General features: G+C 34.0%; 1 protein-coding gene across 1 annotated transcript in view; it reads right to left on the bottom strand.

Moving 5' to 3' along the window:
- LOC123561008 (protein Aster-B-like) overlaps positions 1–20537 on the bottom strand; it is an 84231-nt gene that overhangs the window by 43873 nt on the left and 19821 nt on the right. The window contains exons 3-5 of the mRNA XM_053516681.1: positions 14548–14651; positions 2672–2848; positions 1208–1357 (exon numbers count right to left, since the gene is read on the bottom strand). Coding sequence (XP_053372656.1) covers positions 1208–1357; positions 2672–2848; positions 14548–14651 — 431 coding nt within the window. The remainder of the gene's footprint in view (positions 1–1207; positions 1358–2671; positions 2849–14547; positions 14652–20537) is intronic.

The following is a 20537-nucleotide window of genomic DNA, read 5'->3' on the forward strand; positions in this document are numbered from 1 at the left end:
GCATGGTGAGGGTTTCCTGCTCCATGAGAGTCCTGCATGGTGAGGGTTACCTGCTCCATGAGAGTCCTGCATGGTGAGGGTTTCCTGCTCCATGAGAGTCCTGCATGGGGGAGGGTTACCTGCTCCATGAGAGTCCTGCATGGTGAGGGTTTCCTGCTCCATGAGGGGTCCTGCATGGTGGGGGTTTCCTGCTCCATGAGAGTCCTGCATGTTGAGGGTTTCCTGCTCCATGAGAGTCCTGCATGGTGAGGGTTTCCTGCTCCATGAGAGTCCTGCATGGTGAGGGTTTCCTGCTCCATGAGAGTCCTGCATGGTGAGGGTTTCCTGATCCGCTGGGGGGCATGACCTTCTATGATACTACTCTCATTAATGTTTTAAGAAACAGCCTTTACCATGATTAATTTGTTTTGTTTTATTTCTGTTGGGTTTCGAGTCATGCTGACACAACTGTGATCAAATGGTCACTTCTCCCATTTTTTGATGGTGGAGGAAGACCAAAGGGGGCCCTCCAGACATTGATATTGGCATGGGTGGACACCTGGGTAGAACCATCTACTTTCTGTAAGTCAGCCACATGAGTTCTTCACATTCTATAGCCGAAACAAGGTTTCAAACCAACACTGTTAACCCTTACCCTGCTAAATTTCTATAGTGAACTTGTCCATCTTTCAATTTGGACAGTACTATTAACTGTTAAAGGGGTGCTTACCAAAAAGATACTGACTGAATGGTGCAGGGTGATCATGTGCAGGCTGATCTTGGTCTGCACTGGTCACAAAGACAGAATCACTTGCCGCCAGCAGGCTATGGGTAAAAGGGCATGTAGTGATTAAAACATTTGAGCATCTCAAAATTCCCACTTTGCCGGGACAGATTTGTACCCTGGACTAATTGCTTAATGTTAAAGTTTGTCACCAGTAGAACACCAGCAACCAATATTTTGGAAAATAATTCCATAAGTGAATAACCTTTAGCCTGCTGTCGTCAAGTGATTCTGCCTTTGCGACCAGTGCAGACCAAGATCAGCCTGCACGGATGATCATGGTCTGCACTGTTCGCTATTCAGTCAGTCAATTTTCAGTGAACACCCCTTCAAATAATGAATGGTACTGCCCAAATTGAATGATGCACCAGTTCTTTTAGAAATTCAGCAGGCTAAAGGTTAAAAGTAAATTTCTAACTCCAGGCCCAAGCTACCAGAACTTACCTTACTAATGAAGCTGACATCTTTACTAATGGAGTCCTTGCCTTCTCCAACGTTTGGAGGTTGGACATAATCATCATCACTAGAGGTCAAACCAAGTTCATCACCATAGCAACTATGTACCCAGTGCCATAGCTCTTGTGGAACCATTGGCTGAAAAAAAAAATCCACAGTAATGTTGTTCTTTTTCTCCAATACTACCAATAAGTCAGATATCACAACAGAAATATTTATGTACATAAAATTAGACGATTATTTTTTTCAAATCTGATACTATTTTCAAATAAAATGAATACATTAACTACTTGTAAGAGAATGAGAACATTTTTCTTTTGGGATGATATTCAACAATTTTTTAAGTTTTAAGTTTTATCTGATATGGTTTTTTTTCCTGATTATTTCTTTGCTAACTGTCTGAAAGTGACTACCATTCAGCAGTGGTTGTTAAATGAAACCTGGGTCTGAAGTGGTTGTCAAGGGAAACTGCCATCTACAGTGGTGGTCATATGAAACAACCATCAAGCGTAAACAGGTTAGTCGCAGTAAACAAAATGTCAATGATGATGCTATATTGCTCACCACAGTTTCACTGTTCAAAACAGGTGTAACAATTTCGGCCAAATTTAATACTTTGAAAACTGACCTGCAGATTCAGGAGGAGACTTTCAAAGTTTACTTTATACCCAATTTGGGAAAAGTGACAAATAACATTACATCCAAACTGGGACAAGTGACAAATTACATTATATCCAAATTGGAACATGTGACAAAGTACATTATATCCAAATTGGGAAAAGTGACAAATTACATTATATCCAAATTGGGAAAAGTGACAAATTACATTATATCCAAATTGGGATAAGTGACAAAGTCCTCTGGTGGCCATATATCTAGATCAATCAAAATATAATCCAAGCATTCTATTTAGAGCATCACCAAAAGATCTTTTGTGTAATATTGTTTCAAAATCAGGCCAAGAGTTTCTGACAAGAACATTTTTTAAAGTTTCTTCTATATACATATAGGAGGGAAACATGCCCTCTGACATCCATATTTTCATTAATGGTAATAATTTGACCAATCTTGATAGGGACATTTTTGGGAAATTATTTCAAATTTACTGCAGCAGTCATTTGATTTTTTTCTCAATTTTTTAGGTCTAGTGGCCCTTTTGTGCAATAAAGAGTGACAGTTGGAACAACTTTGGAACCAAGGAGCATCCTGACCAAGTTTCATCAATTCCAAACTTATGGTTTTGGAGATGTCATTTGAAGCAAATCTTGACTGATGTACAACAGACAAATGGCACCTTGACGGATGTTCCAACAAAGAAGGGCAAATCTATAACTCCAACAAAGAAGGGCAAATCTATAACTCCAACAAAGAAGGGCAAATCTATAACTCCAACAAAGAAAGGCAAATCTATAACAATCATTTTTAAGGGTCAGGAAGTATCAGCGATTTTACCTGTTCCATAAGTGCATTCTGCCACAGTCTGAAGAGCATCATGAATGTTTTGTCACGTGCTGTAAAAGATGTGAAGAAATATTTCTCCTTGTCTGTGCTGATCTGTACTGCATTTGGGATAACTCTTGCTGTCTTCTCCTTCGTAATTGCCAATATTTCTTTTGTTGGTATCGTTACCTGTAAATTATTACAAAAGAATAAAATATAATATTAAATGTACAAGAAGTTACTTAACCTTTAGCATGCTAGATAAATTGTGGTCTGCTGGAAATGTCGTCTGCTAAAATTGTAAAGTTCATTCAATTTGCTCCAAAATTGGAAGAAATATTGTCAGAGTAGCAAACAGCTTGGAACCTGATCAGACGCCGATTTAATCGGCGTCTGATCTGGTTCCAAGCTGTTTGCAAAGGCTGTTAAATTCGCCTGCAGCAGGCTAAGGGTTAATGTAGCATTCATTTTAAAGTGAAATTGTGCTCATTCTATTTGCTGCAGTTGTGCAGTGCCCTTCTTCACTTTACAAGAGACAGAGAAGGATACGGGGCTGGATTTTTATATGGGCTTTTTATTTGGGGGAAAGTGAAATTATGTTTTCTTTACATGTCAAAGAAACAGCATTATCAGACACACAGGCATATGACCAATTCATTTCTTTCAATATTTGTCAACTATAACATCAAGGAAAAGCAAATAAATGTTACTTTGGGTTCAATTTAATTTCATAATCTGGAAAGGGATATATTTACCAAGACTTTAGGTGAAAACTTCCATTTTTTCAATAAGTCAATGGAAATAACACTTTTATTGAATAAAATCCATAACAAAACCTAAGGGGTGAGGGGAGGACAGAATGGACCGGGTACAAAAAGTCATCAATGGACAGACCACTTGCGATCTTACTAAGTAATTCCAGTCTCACTACAAAGACTGACTTTTCAAGCACTGTTGTTTTTTTTTATATTTATCTTGACATTTTCAAATGTGCAAACTACAGAAAAGAAGCACTGAAAAACTGAAAAAAACATCAGTTGGTCTCAATGAATAAACAGATGTTTTATTGCTGACGACAGCAGACTGCCCAAACATAAACATTATACCCACTCAATATGTAACAAAACACTTGACTGCAAGTGAATGCACCATGCAACAAGCTGTTGTATGTTAAAGTATGAAAAGACGTCATACAATAGCATTAATATCTCAAAGTGAAATTTTTGACATGTACAAAAATTATTACCGTATAACCCCGTATTAACGCCCCCCCTTCCCCGCCCCTCGCGTTATTTTGGGGAAAATAAAAAAATCTTACCTTCAAAAATTGGTCCTAGATCCAACACAATAATATCCAGATAATAACAATTCCGTAACAATACAAATAAATTTTAAAAAAAACCCACACTTTATTAACACAAACTTTTAAACACGTCAACAGGCATGGCACAAATAAATCTACTGTGTGTATTAAAGTACTGAATATGCCACGCTATAAACGCTACAGTATTGATCGAATTTAACTCGGATGATGTCACTCAGCGCGCGACTTTACACAGATTCCCAGTACGATTACGTATCGGGTTATGTCAGTGCATGAATTGGGATGAACAGGGGGGGCGTTTATACGAGTTACTGACATTGTTCGGATCAAATTTTTCGTAAAATGCATCGCCCCCGGGGGCGTTTAAACAGGGTTATACGGTATTTGACAATTTTCTTCAAGGCCAAACCAAATAAGACTCCTTTTGTATCCAAAATCTATTCTGCACTTTAAACAAATACCATATACAACAATGTACAATATGGTGTTAATAAAACTTGTCTGAAACTGTTCATTATTATAAATATTTCTATAAACTTCTGGGTATCTGTATCATTAAGAAGGCAAGCTCAGACTTACTAAAATTTTTATAAATATCATTAAAGTTTAGGAAACATTTTCTTTTCATAAAAGATGGATTTTAACATTTTCTTGATATCTTTTCTCCCAAAAGAAATTACATTCCCAAACTGAATCAGTCTTTTCTATATTTAGCTTTACAATATACATAGCTAAATAAGATACAGCGCAACCTTTCTTGTGATTGTTGTATAGTGGTTGATGCTCTACTGAGGTCAAATTACTAACTAGAACTGTCACAGGAGTGACTCATACCCCCACCATACGGTCTTGTAACAGAAGAATGGCAACCATAAGGAATCTTAAAAATACTTTGGAGTACTTCATCCTGGGCTTCCACATATAAGTAATACTAGTATAATACTAGTATAGTAATACAAATAAATATATTAAATCTCTAATATTAGAGATACACTAAAAGTGAATACAAAAAAGTGTCTTACCGACCCATGTTACCACAGAAAAATGTTTTTACTTTTTACATAGGACTTACAATAAAAAAGTTAGAAAAATACCTAAAGTACTGAAAACCTAAAAATAGGATTTCTAAAAATAGACTAATTCCTGGAATTTAAGGGTAAGAAACTCAGTACAAAAGTTAAAAAAAGGTTACTTCCCTTTGGCTCTAAGCCATTCAGAATGAGATATAGTGAAAATACATCAAATTTAACCTTAAATTCTAGGTAAAAGGGGACACAATTCAAGACAAATTAGTGTCAGAGTTATGCACTTGTGTCACATGATGTGGGTGATGAGGTGGAACATCTATTTTAAGTCTGGATCAAATCCATTCAGTAGTAACTGAGATATAGTGAAAATACATCAAAATTAACCTTAAATTCTAAGTAAAAAGGGGCATAATTCATGAAAAATTGGTGTCAGAGTTATGCACCTTGTGTCACATGATGTGGGTGATTAGGTGGAACATCTATTTTAAGTTTGAATCAAATCCATTTTGTAATAATTGAGATATAGTGAAAATACATCAAAATCAACCTTAAATTTAAAGTAAAAGGGGACATAATTCATAAAAAAATTATGTCAGAGTTAAGCACCTTATGTCACATCATCTGGGTGAAGAGGTGGAACAACTATTTTAAGTTTGAATCAAATCCATTTAGTAATAACTGAGATATAGTGAAAATATAACAAAATTAACCTTAAATTCTAAGTAAAAGGGGACATAATTCATGAAAACTTGGTGTCAGAGTTATGCACCTTGTGTCACATGATGTGGGTGATGAGGTGGAACATCTATTTTAAGCTTGAATCAAATCCATTTAGTAATAACTGAGATATAGTGAAAATACAACAAAATTAACCTTAAATTCTAAGTAAAAGGGGACATAATTCATGAAAACTTGGTGTCAAGAGTTATGCACCTTGTGTCACATGATATGGGTGATAAGGTGGAACATGTATTTTAAGTTTGAATCAAATCCATTTGGTAATAACTGAGATAATAGATTTCGGGACGCGATGGGACGGGACGGGACGCGACGCGACGGGACGCGACAAAACTGCCTCCTATATACCCCCCTCAAACAAGTTTGGTGGGGGTATAAAAAGTTCATCTACTGGGAAAGAAAATACATGTCTTTATAGTAAATATTTCACTATTCAGAGATGTCATTTTAGAGAGGTACATAGAGGTACACTAGGTATATAGGTGGTGTCGTTATAGGGAGGTATAAAGGTGTCGCTGTCACCAAGAGCTGTTATGAGGAGGTATACAGGAGATGTTCTTACAGTGAGGTATATAGGTGTTGTGCTACAGGGAGGTATACCAGAGGTCTTGTTATAGAAAGGCATATAGGGAGTTTTGTTATAGGGAGGTATATAAGTGTTGTGCTACAGGGAGGTATATATAGGTGTTGTTATAGAAAGATATTTAGGAAGTGTTGTTATAGGGAAATATATAGGAGGTTGTTAAAGGGAGGTATATAGTTGTGTTGTGTTATAGAGATATATATAGGTGTTGTGTTATAGAGATATATAGATGTTGTTAAAGGGAGGTATATAGGAGTTGTTGTATTATAGAGATATATAGGAGATGTTGTTAAAGGGAGGTATATAGGAGTTGTTGTGTTATAGAGATATATAGGAGATGTTGTTAAAGGGAGGTATATACGAGTTGTTGTGTTATAGAGATATATAGATGTTGTTAAAGGGAGGTATATACGAGTTGTTGTCTTACAGATATATATAGGAGATGTTGTTAAAGGGAGGTATATACAAGTTGTTGTGTTATAGAGATATATAGTAGATGTTGTTAAAGGGAGGTATATAGGAGTTGTTGTCTTATAGAGATATATAGGAGATGTTGTTAAAGGGAGGTATATAGGAGTTGTTGTATTATAGAGATATATAGGAGTTGTTGTATCATAGAGATATATAGGAGATGTTGTTAAAGGGAGGTATATACGAGTTGTTGTGTTATAGAGATATATAGAGTCAGTGTACCCGGTTTCGCACACATTTCCTAAGAATACCTTCCTATCTAGCTAAAAATGATTAAATTTGAATTTACCTCTATATGTTTTAATAAATACACTTATTTCGGTTTAAAACACGCTACTTTCACTTCCCACTACAATGACGTCCTACCTCTTAGTGTACTTGATTCGGATAACATATTTTGACCAGTTCTTGCATTTAAGTGTACCCGGTTTCGCACACCCTACTATTTATAGAACTCGGTGATAACAATGCAGTTACTCAACAGAAAAATATTAATTAACCTTTTAACCATTTATATAATTCAATTTAAACACGTATTTTCCAATAAAACATCTGAAAGTGAAATTTAAAAGCAGTTATGAAAGTGAAAGCTAGGTACCAAACCCTGGTTTTACTTCTAAAAGCAGAAAAGGCTAAAAAAACTGAATACATGAAACAAAAATAAAACAATAGAAGCTGTTGAATCACAAAAGACCCACACAAGTCTAATTATTCGATTAAGTTCTCTGTTTTAATAAAAACGTAAAGCAAACAATCAAGTTGAAGGCATTTTGCAGGTTGGGAGAACTTCAATAACTGTTGAAATATTTTTCATTTTTGTAAAGTAGTAGGTAAATACTTACCTGTATGATGGAATAGTGATTTTTCAATTTATTTTGCACTTTTTTGTTGTTTGCATAGTCATTATTTTCATGAAACTTAATATTTTTCAGCTGACCTACTAGTCTCCATTGATATTATTATTTTCGTCTGCACTTACCAGAACGAGGCTCCAGTGGGGAAGGACCCCTTGTGTCAAATTATGTAGGGAATAACTCAGTTTCGTGAAATAATAACAAAGAATTGTTGAATTTTCTGCTTTATTCTCACAAAAAAACATGAATTTACTGGGTGTGCGAAACCGCATACAGTGCGAAACTGGGTACACTGACTCTAGATGTTGTTAAAGGGAGGTATATAGGAGTTGTGTTGTGTTATAGAGATATATATAGGTGTTGTGTTATAGAGATATATAGATGTTGTTAAAGGGAGGTATATAGGAGTTGTTGTATTATAGAGATATATAGGAGATGTTGTTAAAGGGAGGTATATAGGAGTTGTTGTGTTATAGAGATATACAGGAGATGTTGTTAAAGGGAGGTATATACGAGTTGTTGTGTTATAGAGATATATAGATGTTGTTAAAGGGAGGTATATACGAGTTGTTGTGTTATAGAGATATATAGGAGATGTTGTTAAAGGGAGGTATACAGGAGTTGTTGTATTATAGAGATATATAGGAGATGTTGTTAAAGGGAGGTATATAAGAGTTGTTGTGTTATAGAGATATATAGGAGATGTTGTTAAAGGGAGGTATATAAGAGTTGTTGTGTTATAGAGATATATAGGAGATGTTGTTAAAGGGAGGTATATAGGAGTTGTTCTATTATAGAGATATATAGGAGATGTTGTTAAAGGGAGGTATATAGGAGTTGTTGTATTATAGAGATATATATAGATGTTGTTAAAGGGCGGTATCTAGGAGTTCTTCTATTATAGATATATATATAGGAGATGTTGTATTATAGAGATATATAGATGTTGTTAAAGGGAGATATATACAAGTTGTTGTATTATAGAGATATATAGGAGATGTTAAAGGGAGGTATATAGGAGTTGTGTTGTGTTATAGAGATCAGGGCTTCGGAAATTTGCCGGTTTGTCGGTTTTGGACCGATTTCTGACTTTTCAGACCGACTCGTGAAGTGAAAAAACGAAAAAAATCGGTCCCGTAAAAATGGAGAAAAGTATAAATTTCGGTCTGATATCTCAATACAAGATCACCTGCCAAGTAGGAAATTGTTGGTCGCACCTTCAGATAATCAATAAACGTGTCAATCGGTCTGATTGTCACTTTTATAATCGGTCCGTAATTAGCGCGTGACGCAATCAGTGCTCGCGGGGCAGATCCTTTAATGTTTGCAGACAGCTGACTGCGGTGTATTAAACATTTTGGACTGGTTTCCTAACGTTTCTGACTGGATCCAAATCATTTCGACGGGAATCCACTTCTTTTATTTAGAATCCGACGGATGGTTTATTTCAAAAGGCTATGTTTGATCACGGTAACAAACAAACGGTCGCTGCATTTTATCAAAGAGCTATAATTGTACATTATAGGTCTTTGATTTAATGAGACATCACACGGAAAACCGATAAAAATAATTTTTATAATTACTTGATTTGAAAAAATTACATGATTCATTTGTTGGGGCTCCAGTTGAAACAAATGCAGAAAATCGTCTTTGCAACCAGACTGTACAAAAAAGAAAAAAATGGACGGGCAACCACGAATGATAAAGAAAACCGGAGTGGCACTGTTTATCAAATCGGTCTTTTAAACAAGAGGACCATGATGGTCCTGAATCGCTCACCTATCCCCACATGACCTAGTGTTGAACTGAGTACGACGTCGTTATTTCTATTATTTGACATAGTGACCTAGTTTTTGAGCACATGTGACCTAGATATAATCAAGATAAAAAATTCTGACCAATTTTCATGAAAAATAAATTTAAAAAAATATGACCCCCTAGGCCGGGGTTTTCCCTTTACCCTTTCTTTTTAAGGGGAAGATTTTTAAAAAATGAGCAGGGGGGAGGGAATAAAAAAAAAAAAAAAAAGCTTGAAAGGAGCATCTGGATAAAAAATAAAAAAAAAAATAAAATTTTTTTTAAGATTTTTTTTTTTGATGAATTTTCTTTTTCAAGTTTTTTTAAATTGTGTTTGTGTCCATTTTAATTTTGTGATGAAAATTTTTAAATTTTTTAAAGGGATAAAAAAAGCTTTTTTACGGGAAAGAACTTTGAAAAAAATTTTCATGCATGCTTTTTAATAAACTGCTCGGGCACGTAACCACACTGGCAAGTTTTTAAAATTCAAAAGCTTTTTTTCCAAATTTAAAGGGGAAAGACAAAAAATTTATTTTATCTGTTACATTTCCCCACAGAAAATTTCATGAACCCAAAAAAGAGATTTAAAAACCGTCTGGTATAAATTTGGCTTAGTATGAAGTAGTTTTTGGGGGTTTTGGGGTTTTGCTTGAAATTTCTGCGGGTTTTAAACCCTCTGTTTTTTAAACAAAATTTTATTTTCTTATTGTACCCTTTAAACCAATTCATTTTTTAACAGCTTTTTTAACGTTTTCCCAAGCTCATAATATATGGTTTTTAAATCGGGCAAAAAAAAGTATTTAATAACTTTGAATAACAGTACAGTGCAGGGGGAAAGATTTTTTTTTCAGTGATAAAAAACGAAAGATAATTAAGCAAAAAGTAATCTGAAAATTTACTTATTTAACTCTGTAATTTGCACCTTTTAAAAAATTCACTTGTTCAAGCCCAAAAGGGTGCCCGTAATTTGCCCCCCTTTTTTAAAAAACTACACTAATTTAAAGTCTGAAGTTGCATCCCCTTTTTATTAAAATATTTTTCCCCCAAAAAAAAGATTTTTTAATTATTTTTTAAATACATTTAAATAAATTTATTGAAGTTCCCAAAAAAATGGACCATCTTCTGAGTTTTTCCCAAAACACTACCACTGCTTTTTCCCAGCACCCCAACCCCTGTGAAAAGTATGGGGGGTCCCCAAATTAAAAATAGAAATTAAAAAAAAATCTTGTTGTTTACAAACATTTTTTTTGTTCTGCAAACAATAAGGGTTTTGAAAAAAAATTAATGTCAAAGGCCCTTTGATATTGTTTTAAACCTTTTCTATGGAAAACTTAAAATTGAATCTATAAAAACCAAAATGGATTTAAAAACAATTTTTTAGACAATTTAATATTTTTAAAATACTTCACTTTTATGAAAGGAGTTTTATGGTCCCAATAGAATTATTTCCCGAAAAATATATTTTTTAAAAAATTGGTAAAAAAAAAATTTGGCCCAAAATTTCATCGCCACCACCCGTGTAAAAAGGAAAGAAAAAAAAACCCGTTAAAGTTTAATCGGAAACTTTTCCGGATAAACAAATTTAATGTTGACCTTGTTTTCATGATAAATTTTACCCCCCCTTAAGAGTAAAAGAAGTGTGTCAGAATCTTGGCATCTGAAGGGGAAAGATAAAAGCGGTATTTTTGCTGGGAATTTAAATGGATTACTATGTTTTGGATGTGAATATCATTTGCCCTGATTACCGCATGGGTTAAAAAAAATTTGTTGAAAAAAAAATCAAAAAAAAATTTCCCTTCTTTAATTTTTTTAAAAAAAAAGCGAATGCTTTTTTCCCGTAAAAAAGGTAAATTTCTAAAACGAATTTTACTATAGTGGTTATCCTACCTCTGGACCTATTTCCCCTAAGGAATTTACATTTTTGTTTGACAAGAAAAACTTTTAAATTTTTTGGTAAAAAATAAAATTAAAAAGTTTTCTTTTAAAAATTATTAAAAAACCGCAGGGGACATCAAATTGCTTTTTTTAAAAATGCTTTTTCAAATCCCCTTTCCCACGAGGTCCCCAAAAATTTATTCTCCCCGCAAAACAGAAATCTGTTTGCCAAAAATCGTTTTACCCTTGTTTAAAAATCGCACCCCGCTTTTTATTATTTAAGATTTTTTTATTTTTTTTTTTGTACTTTCTGGTCAAAACCCTAAATTTTAACCCCCATAGTTTTTTAACATTCTTTTATTTTTTAGAAAAAAAAAAAGAACTAAGATGGGCCTTTTTGGGAAATTTTTTACAAAGGGATTAAATAAAAAATTCGCCCGGGTTTTTATAAATTTCCCTACTTTTCTGTCATATCTTTTTAAAAAATTTTTTTATAAAATTTTCAAAAAGTATTATTTTTTAAAGGGGGTGTTAAAAAACTTGATGCAAAATATTAAAAACGATGCACTACGCAGGGTTTTTTTTTGTAACGTTTCGTTTAAAAATTGGGATTTTTACGATAGCACAAGGTCCCTTGTGGAAGGGAAAAAAACCGGCATGGTTTTGAAAAACTTTCTTTTCGGGGGAAAAACCCAGTCAATCCAGGTAGCGATGAAATCTCAAATTTTTGTTGACTTTTTGAAGATTTTAATTTTGTTTTGGTAAAGTAAGGACGAAAAAAAAAAACACTCGCCCGATCGGCCGAGTACACAGCGGGGGTCCCCGTCCTACCCCAGATTTAAACTCGCCAAGGGCGAGCAGGCGAGTGGAATTTTTTTCACCCTTTTTAATGCCGAAAATTTAAGGGCAAAACACGATTTTTTCCCCACGCTTTAAACTCCCTTCCGGGAAAAATTTCGTCGGGAAAAAATACATTTAATTTTAAATTTTTTTTGGGGCTGTAAAACCCGCCCCGGGGGAAAAAAAAAAATAAACTGGGAAAAATTAAATTTTTAAATTTTTTATTCATTTTTCAATTTTAGGCCCGGCCCGCTCCCGTAAAACAAAAGATAAAAAAATCTGGCCCTTTGAGGGGCCCCCTTTTTTTCTATTTTTGGGACCAAAAGGTTAGTTTTTGAAGGCACGCCCCCACTTCTAATCTGCCCTAAAATCATCAAGGGGGAACATTCTCCCCAAATTTTGATGAAAATCTCAGGGAAAAATTAGGGCCTCTAGAGAGGTCCCCAAGGTTTTTCTTTTTCGACATACTGCCCAAAGTTTTTAAACCGAACGTGCCCCGTTTCAAACCCTAAAAAACCTAGATATCCAAGAAACCCTTCTGATAAATTTTTTCATGAAAAACCAATTGAGAAACATGGCCTCTAGAGACGTCAAAAGGTTTTTCAAATTTTTGCCCAAATGACCTAGTTTTTGGAACCGCACTTTAACCCCCTTTTCCCAAACCTGACCTAGAAAATCATCTGGGTAACATTCTCATTTTTTTTTCTTGAAGACCCTTTGGAAAAATTATGGCCTCTGGGAGGGGTAAAAAGGTTTTTCCCTATTTTTAAAACTACTGCCCTATTTTTTTTTTCCCGCACGTGCCCCGTTTCAACTTGACCTAGATATTACAAGGTAAATTCTGACCAATTTTCATAAAGACCTTTGGGAAAATTTTGGGCCCTCTAAAAAAGATCAAAAAGGGTTTTTTTCTTTTTTTTGGGCCCCTACGACCTAGTTTTTGATCCCACATGCCCCGTTCGAACTTGACCAAAGATATCATAAAGGGTAAAACATTCTGCCCAAATTTCATAAAGGGACCCTTGAAAAATTTTGGGCCCTAAAGGGTTTCAAAAGGGGTTTTTCTATTTTTTGACCAAAGCCCAAGTTTTTGACCCCACGTGACCCATTTCAAACTTAAACCTTTGATATCATCAAGGTGAACATTTGCCCAATTTTTCATAAAGATCTAAAAAAAAATTATGGCCTCTAGAGAGGTTAAAAGGTTTTTCCCTATTTTTAGCCCTAGGGACCTAGTTTTTGTTCGCCACGTGCCCCCATTTTCGAACTTGACCTAATATCATAAAGATGAAACATTCTAAAAAAATTTTTCTTTAAAAACCCCCCCCATGAAAAAATGGCCTTAGGGGGGGTCACAAGCAAAAATTTTTTAACGCACCCGAAACCAAACCCCACGCACGACGGACAGGGCCCCCACGGGGATCACAAAAGCCACCTTGTCACTTTTGTCAGGTGAGCAAAAAACTTTTAAATTTTTAAAATTTTGTTTACATCAAAAGGGAACATTTTAATTTTTATAAATTTGGTTTGCTTTTGAAGTACACGGAAAAGTGAAAGAAATACCCCGTGGCCCCCCCGGGTGACGTTTTGGAACTATACAGGGGGGAAAAAATTCATCCAGCGTTAAAAACGTCACTTTCGGCCCCGCGGCAGAGTATTTTTTTAAATACTGAGGGTTTAGCAGAGAAGATTTTCCGTGAAAAACCCTTTGCGCATTGAAATTTTATAAAATTTCCGTAAAATTTTTGAAAAAACTTCACAAAGTATTTTGCCGTGTATACGGACCCGAAGTCCGTGCATTATTTTTAATCTATTTAACCACACAGTGTCAATGCCTCGTTTTATTCCCCAAAAAAAGTTAAAATTTTTAAAAAAAGTAATGATAAACAAAACCCCTTGAATAACTTCTTCATTGAAAGGTTTATTGTTTTTTATGTAATTTCATTTTGAAAGCATACTTGCTTATTTTTCCCCTTTAAATTTTTACAAAAAAAGTAATATTGGGAATGCGGTGGGTGGGGTATCCCCCAATGTCGGGGTTTTTTTTTTGGGACCAACTGAGCCCCCAAATTTTCCGGACCCCTTTTTTTAGAGATATTTTATGGGTGTTGTGTTATAGGGAGGTATATAGGTGTTGTTATAGTGGGGTATTAAGGGGGGGCTGTTACAAGGGAAAAATTTCAGGTTTTTATTAAGGGACATATTTTTGACATTTTTTTATAGGGAGGTTTAGGGTTGTTACGAGGAAATTTTTGGCCCCTGTTAGAATGTAAAAATAGGGGGTTGTTACGGGGAGGAATACTGGTGTTTTTTTTTTCCCCGGGGAAATATAGTTGTGGTTTAGGTCTTTAATGGGAATTTAAACCCTGTCAACTTACAATTTTTCCCCCATCAAAATTATATTTGAAAAAAAAATTCCAGTTTTGAGTGACAAACATTCTACCATGGACTAGAATCTCCTTCTGTAGAGCACATGAATAATCTGAAAATAAAACTTATTTTGTTCACAAATAAAACTGATGCAAAAATATACACACATGCTAAGGGCTGGCATTACTTGAATCTTGACACACAGTTTCCTGCATTTGTTTTGTATCTATATTGTAATCTTTTACATTTAACACACGCAAGAACTTTCCCCTTTAAAGGGAAATAGAAAAAAACCAACAAACCACCCTTTTTTCCATGTGGGCCCAAAAAAATTCCCAAAGCAGAAAAGGGCCCCCCACAACGGAATTTTTGAGCCCTACTAGGACTGTAACATTGTATTTTGAAAAAAGCCACCCACCCTGATTATTCCCCCCGTTGCTTTGGGAAACCTTTACCTGGTTAAAAGGGGGCCTTGGGAGTTTTTCCCAAAACAAAAAAACGGCACCAAAAAAATAAGCTGTAGATTTATTTTAAACCCTTTGCAAAAATAAACCAACCCAAATGAGCCCTTTGTCGCGGGTATATCTTTGAACTGTCTTTAAAATTCTTCACCCCTTTTACTTGTATTTTGGAGGAGAATCTAAAAACAAAAACCAAAATCCCCAGGAAAAATAAAGTTCAAAAGTTTAAAATCTCAACTTTTAAAGGACAATGTTTAAACTTGGGGGAGTTTAAATCTGGTTTAAAAGGGGGGAACCAAAAGAGCCCTTTGGGGTGTATGACACTAAACCCAAAATGTTGCCCAAATTCGGGTTGATCACTATCATCTATGGTTATCATTACGTTGACAACAGTTTGATCACTTTGATGCTACAAGAAACCCGTTCGTTTCTTGAGTGACCTTTTTGGGATTTTAAACTTCCATGCCCTAAAATTCCCTGTGTGATCACTGAATGTAAAAATGATCATTTGAGTTAAGGGGTGATCAAAATTGACCTTATTTTCTTTTAACACTTTTCATAATCGTGATTTTAAAATTTTTCACCCCTAAAACAAAATTTTCAGGACTTCTATGCCAGAAATTGAAACAAGTTTTAAAAAATATATGCAAAGCGTTTTGTTTTTTTTTTTTGAACTATTTAAACAACTAAAAAGAGGGACAAAAAAAAAACCAAATATATACAATTATTAATTTTTTTAAACCGTGTCCCAAGGAGAAACTTTTTTCTTCCTATCCTCTTTTTGGGGATGTCTTTCCCGTCAGGGGTTCACATAAAGGGAGGTTTCGGAAAATTTTTCAGAATGGTTCGCGATGTCTCAAAGCTCTTCTTCCTAAGCCCCAAGTTTTTGGTTAAAAACCCTTTCTGGCGGTCACTACTGTCGGGGAAACTTCCTCGGGGGGTTTTCCGCCAGGGACGGGATTTCCCGCGCCCCACCTGCGTCACAAACGTCACACAAAATTTACCCCAACCCCCACTTTGTTTTTCATAGCGACAGCTTTGTATCAAAAAACCCCTCCGGGACGTATTTCCCCTAAATTTTGTAGGGGAAAATCTCCCAGACAGTCCCCCACGTTTTCCCCTTTTAAACTTAAATTTAAAAAAAAAAACAACTTTTAGAACATACAGATAAAATTTTTTTTCCCCCTATTTCACCTTCTTAAAATTCTTGAACCCTTTTTTAAAAACATTTTTTAGGAAATAAAAATTGAAAATTAATGGAAAAGATTACTTCAACTTTGCATTTCAAAAAAACCCCTTTTGCCCCTTTTTTTTAAAAATTTTTAAAAATTTAGACTATATCTTAAAAAATTTTCAAATGAAATTTTAAACTTTTTAAAAACCCCAAAGGGTTTGTAAAAGTTTAAAAGTTGTAAAAAAATTTGATTCCCAATTTAAATTTGAACTGGAACTATAATTACATAAAATAAATGAAAAACTAAAAAAAAATCACAATACCGGGGTTTTTAACTTCAACTTAAAAAACCCAATTTTTTGGGTTCTCAAAAAAATTTTTTCTTTAAAAAAATTTTAAACTTTTAAAACTTTAAAAGTGTGTGAAAAAAACCCGCTATCTTTTTTTTTACAAAATACATAGATCCTTTCAAAAATCCATAAACCGGAAAAAGGTTTTTTAAAGGAAATTAAAAAAAAAAAAAATTTCGATACTAAAAATTTTTAAACCCCCATTTTTTCAAAAAAATTTATTTTTTTTCCCCCCGGGTGCAACAACCCTGTCGTTGTTCAAAAAAGCATTAAAAAGATTTTTTTTCCAACCCAGCAACCCCTTTGTTTTGCATTTTTTTTAAAACGAAAAAAAAAATAAAACCCGAAAACTAAAGAAGATCCACTTCATTTAATACTTTTCGGTTGATTATATTATATGTACACGTAAAAAATGAACACGGGGTTTCGTTACACAGAAAATAATTTCCCATGAATAATGATTTTTGTTTTTTGGGAAAGGGAACAGTTTGTTGCAGCAAGTTAAATGTAAACCACTGAAAAATAATCAACAAACTGTGACATTTGTTCTCCTTTGAAAAGGTAAATACCATTTTTGAAGGGGTTTCCATCAAAATACCGTTTCCTTTAAAAAAAATTTTTAAAATTTTTTATAAAGGAAAAGACGGGATTTCCCTTTTGGGCGCCCAGTCAGTTAAAGCTCCCTCAGTCTGATCAGGGATCTGCCCCTGTTCCCCTTTCAGTCGGGTAACTTTTTGGGTATACACCCCTTTTAACAGTTTAAATGGTACGCCCAAAATTTGAAAAATGGAAAAAGTTCAAATAAAAATTTTCAGGGTAAGGGTTAATACTATTTTTAAAATTAAAAAGGGTTTTTGTAACTTTTTTTTCCCAATGCCCAAATTTTTTTCTTTAAAATGGGGGGAAAATTTTAAAAAAAACCTTTTTTGTTAGTATTATACTGATTTTTGTTTCACTTCCTTATATTTATAATCATGCAAATATTTATCAGTATATCTCTAATCATTATGATGCATACAATACAAATATGGAAAGAGCTTTTAAAAAAAATTTGTTCACCCCTTTTTAAGATGACGGAGCGGAAAAAAATGTCGTAACACACTGAATTCAAAGAAAAACTGTAGACACATTTCTGTTCAACCCTCCAAAAGTAAAAAAACATTTTACATTATGATTTTGCAGCAGACAGCTTTCCTACCTATTTACAAACTTTCACAGGACACACCAAATTCCCAAGGTAATTTTAACCATCACTAACAAATGAATATTATTTTTTAAAGGGAAAAACAACAATTTTTTAAAGCACAAAAAATTTTTTTTCTCTCAAAAAACCCCAAAAGAATTACAAACTTTTTGACATGATCAAAATTTGTAAAAATATTGTTATTTTAAAGGGGAAATTCCCTTTTGTTTTTTATGCCCTTTTTTCTGTGCACCGCATTTTCCCTAGGGAAAAACTAAAACTAAAGCAAAAATTTTTTGAAAAAAGGTTACGACAATTTTAAAATATTGGAATCTTGTTTGTTTTTAAATTTTTTTAGCCAAAGGGTTGATTTTTTTTTTAAATGTTGTATTGACAGTATCAGGGCCGACTTTTTATCTTGCTTTTGTTGTGGTTGTTTTTTTAACATCTTTTTTTTGTACAAAGACAGTGTTTTTACTTAAAGGGTTAAAAAAAATTGATTTTGAAACTGATAAGAAAATATCCCCTTTCAGTTATTTATTATTCAATTTTAAAAAAATTAAAAATTTTTTAAAACTTTTTTTTAACTTCTACAAAAAAAACTTTTTAATCAATTTGGCCGGGTTTCGCCCCTTTTTCCCCGCCCGAACAGGTGTTTATTCCAGGGGTTTTTAACAAAATATTCCCTTTGGTGCCCTTTCACTTTTAGTTTTTTTTAAGTCTAAAAAACAAAAAACAATACAAAAAAATTAGAAAAAATTCATAAAAGAGTTTTTTTTTAAAATTTAAAAAATTTTTTTTAAACTTTTGGGTTTTTTTCCCTTTGGAAAAATTTTCATAAAAGAAATAAAAACAATATTTTTTTTTCACTTTTTCCTTTTTTATTGTAAGGAAGATTTTTAAAAAAATTTATGACTAGAAATCAAATGAGTTTTTAAAATCTTTTAAAAGGAAAACAGTTTTGTGCGTCGGGAAGTATATTTTGGGGGTGGTATTTATAAAAAGAAAAAAAAAAAATTATAAAAATGTTGAAAAATCGCAAGCAGTTTCGAACGGGGTTGGGTCAAAACAATTTTTCCCCCAAAAAAAAAACCCTTTGGTGCCTTTTGTTTTTTTTTGTTCATTTTTTTTCAGCAAAATTTTCCTATCATTTTTTTAAATTTAAAAAAATCTATAAAAGGGAAAAAATTTTAAAATTTCTCTTTAAAAAACCAAAAAATTTTGCGCAAAGTATTAAATGTTGTACTTTTTTGAATAGGGCAAAAAAATTTTCATTTTTTTTTGCATTTTCCCCAAACACCAAACTTTTAAAATTTTCACCAATTTTAAACATGTTTCATGTCTTTTTATTCTTTTTTATGCCTTCTTGGTGGAAAGAAAAAGCTGAAACATTTCCCAAAACTGTGGGGAGTCCCCTTTAAATTTTGGAAAAAAAAATGAAAAAAACAGACAAATAATATAGTCTGGGATGCAGGACCCTAAAACGACTATAATGCAGTCTGGGATGCAGGATCCTAAATACAGACTATAATGCAGTTAGGAATGCAGGATCCTAAAAACAGACTATAATATAGTCAGAGATGCAGGATCCTAAAAACAGACAAAAATTTCAGTCGGGATGCAGATCCAAAAAACCAGACAATAAGCTTTTTGGGAAAAGCAGGATCCAAAAAACAGACTTTAATACAGTCGAGATGCAGGACCCCTAAATCAGACAATAAGAAATTCGGGGTTGCGGGACCCTAAATACAGAAAAAAAGTTTAAAGGAATGCAGGAACCAAATAAAAAAACAGTCAGGTCAGGACCCTTTTAAAACAGAAAAAATTGCAGTCGGGGAAGCTTTTTCCAAAATTTAAAACTAAAATCCCTTTTGGGAATTTGGGGGGATCCAAAATTACAAAACTATAAACACCCCAAATGCGGGAACCTTTAAATTTAAAAACAATAATGCGCTGGGATGCAGGACCCAAAAATTTACAGATTTTAAAATGCATTCTGGGATCCCGGACCCAAATTTACAATTTTAAATTTCAGTTAAATGCAGGATCCAAAATACGCTAAAATACTGTCAAGATGCAGGATCCAAAATACAGATATAATGCAGTCGGGATCCCGGGAAACTTAAATACGGACAATAAGCAGTTAAAAAGCAGGATCCTAAAAACAACTAAAATTCAGTCGGGATGCAGTACCCAAAAATTACAATATAATGCATTCGGGGGATGCGGGGTTCCAAAATACAGACTATAATGCATTAAAAGGTTGCAGGATCCTAAAAAACAGACATAATGCGTCGGGTTTCAGGATCCTAAATACAACTATAATCCCAGTCGGGGATGCTGGACCTTTAAAAAACAGATTATAAGCAGTCTGGATGAGGATCCAAAATTAAGACTAAAATTGCAGCGGGGGAAGGGCGGGGACCCTAAATACAAAACTAAAAAGAAAGTCGGGATGCGGATCCTTAAATTACGGGCTAAAATGCAGTCGGGGAAGCAGGCCCAAAAATACAGATAAAAATGCAGTTAGGAAGGCGGGATAAAAAAACAAAATATAATGCAGTTTTTTGGGATGCGGACCCCTAAATACATCCAAAAAACATTCGGGGCTGGATCCTAAAACGACTAAAAAGCAGCCCGGGGAAAAGAAGGATCCAAAATTACAAACTATAATGCAGTCGGGGATCGGATCCTAAATACAGACATAATGCAGTCGGGGATGCAGGATCCAAAATACAAAACTATAATCCCAGTTGGGAGCAGGATCCTAAAAAAACTAAAAATTGGTCGGGGGTTCTGGATCCAAAAAACCCAAAATAAAAATTAAAAA

This window comes from Mercenaria mercenaria, chromosome 10 (genome assembly GCF_021730395.1).
Source record: "Mercenaria mercenaria strain notata chromosome 10, MADL_Memer_1, whole genome shotgun sequence".
Taxonomy (NCBI): domain Eukaryota; kingdom Metazoa; phylum Mollusca; class Bivalvia; order Venerida; family Veneridae; genus Mercenaria; species Mercenaria mercenaria.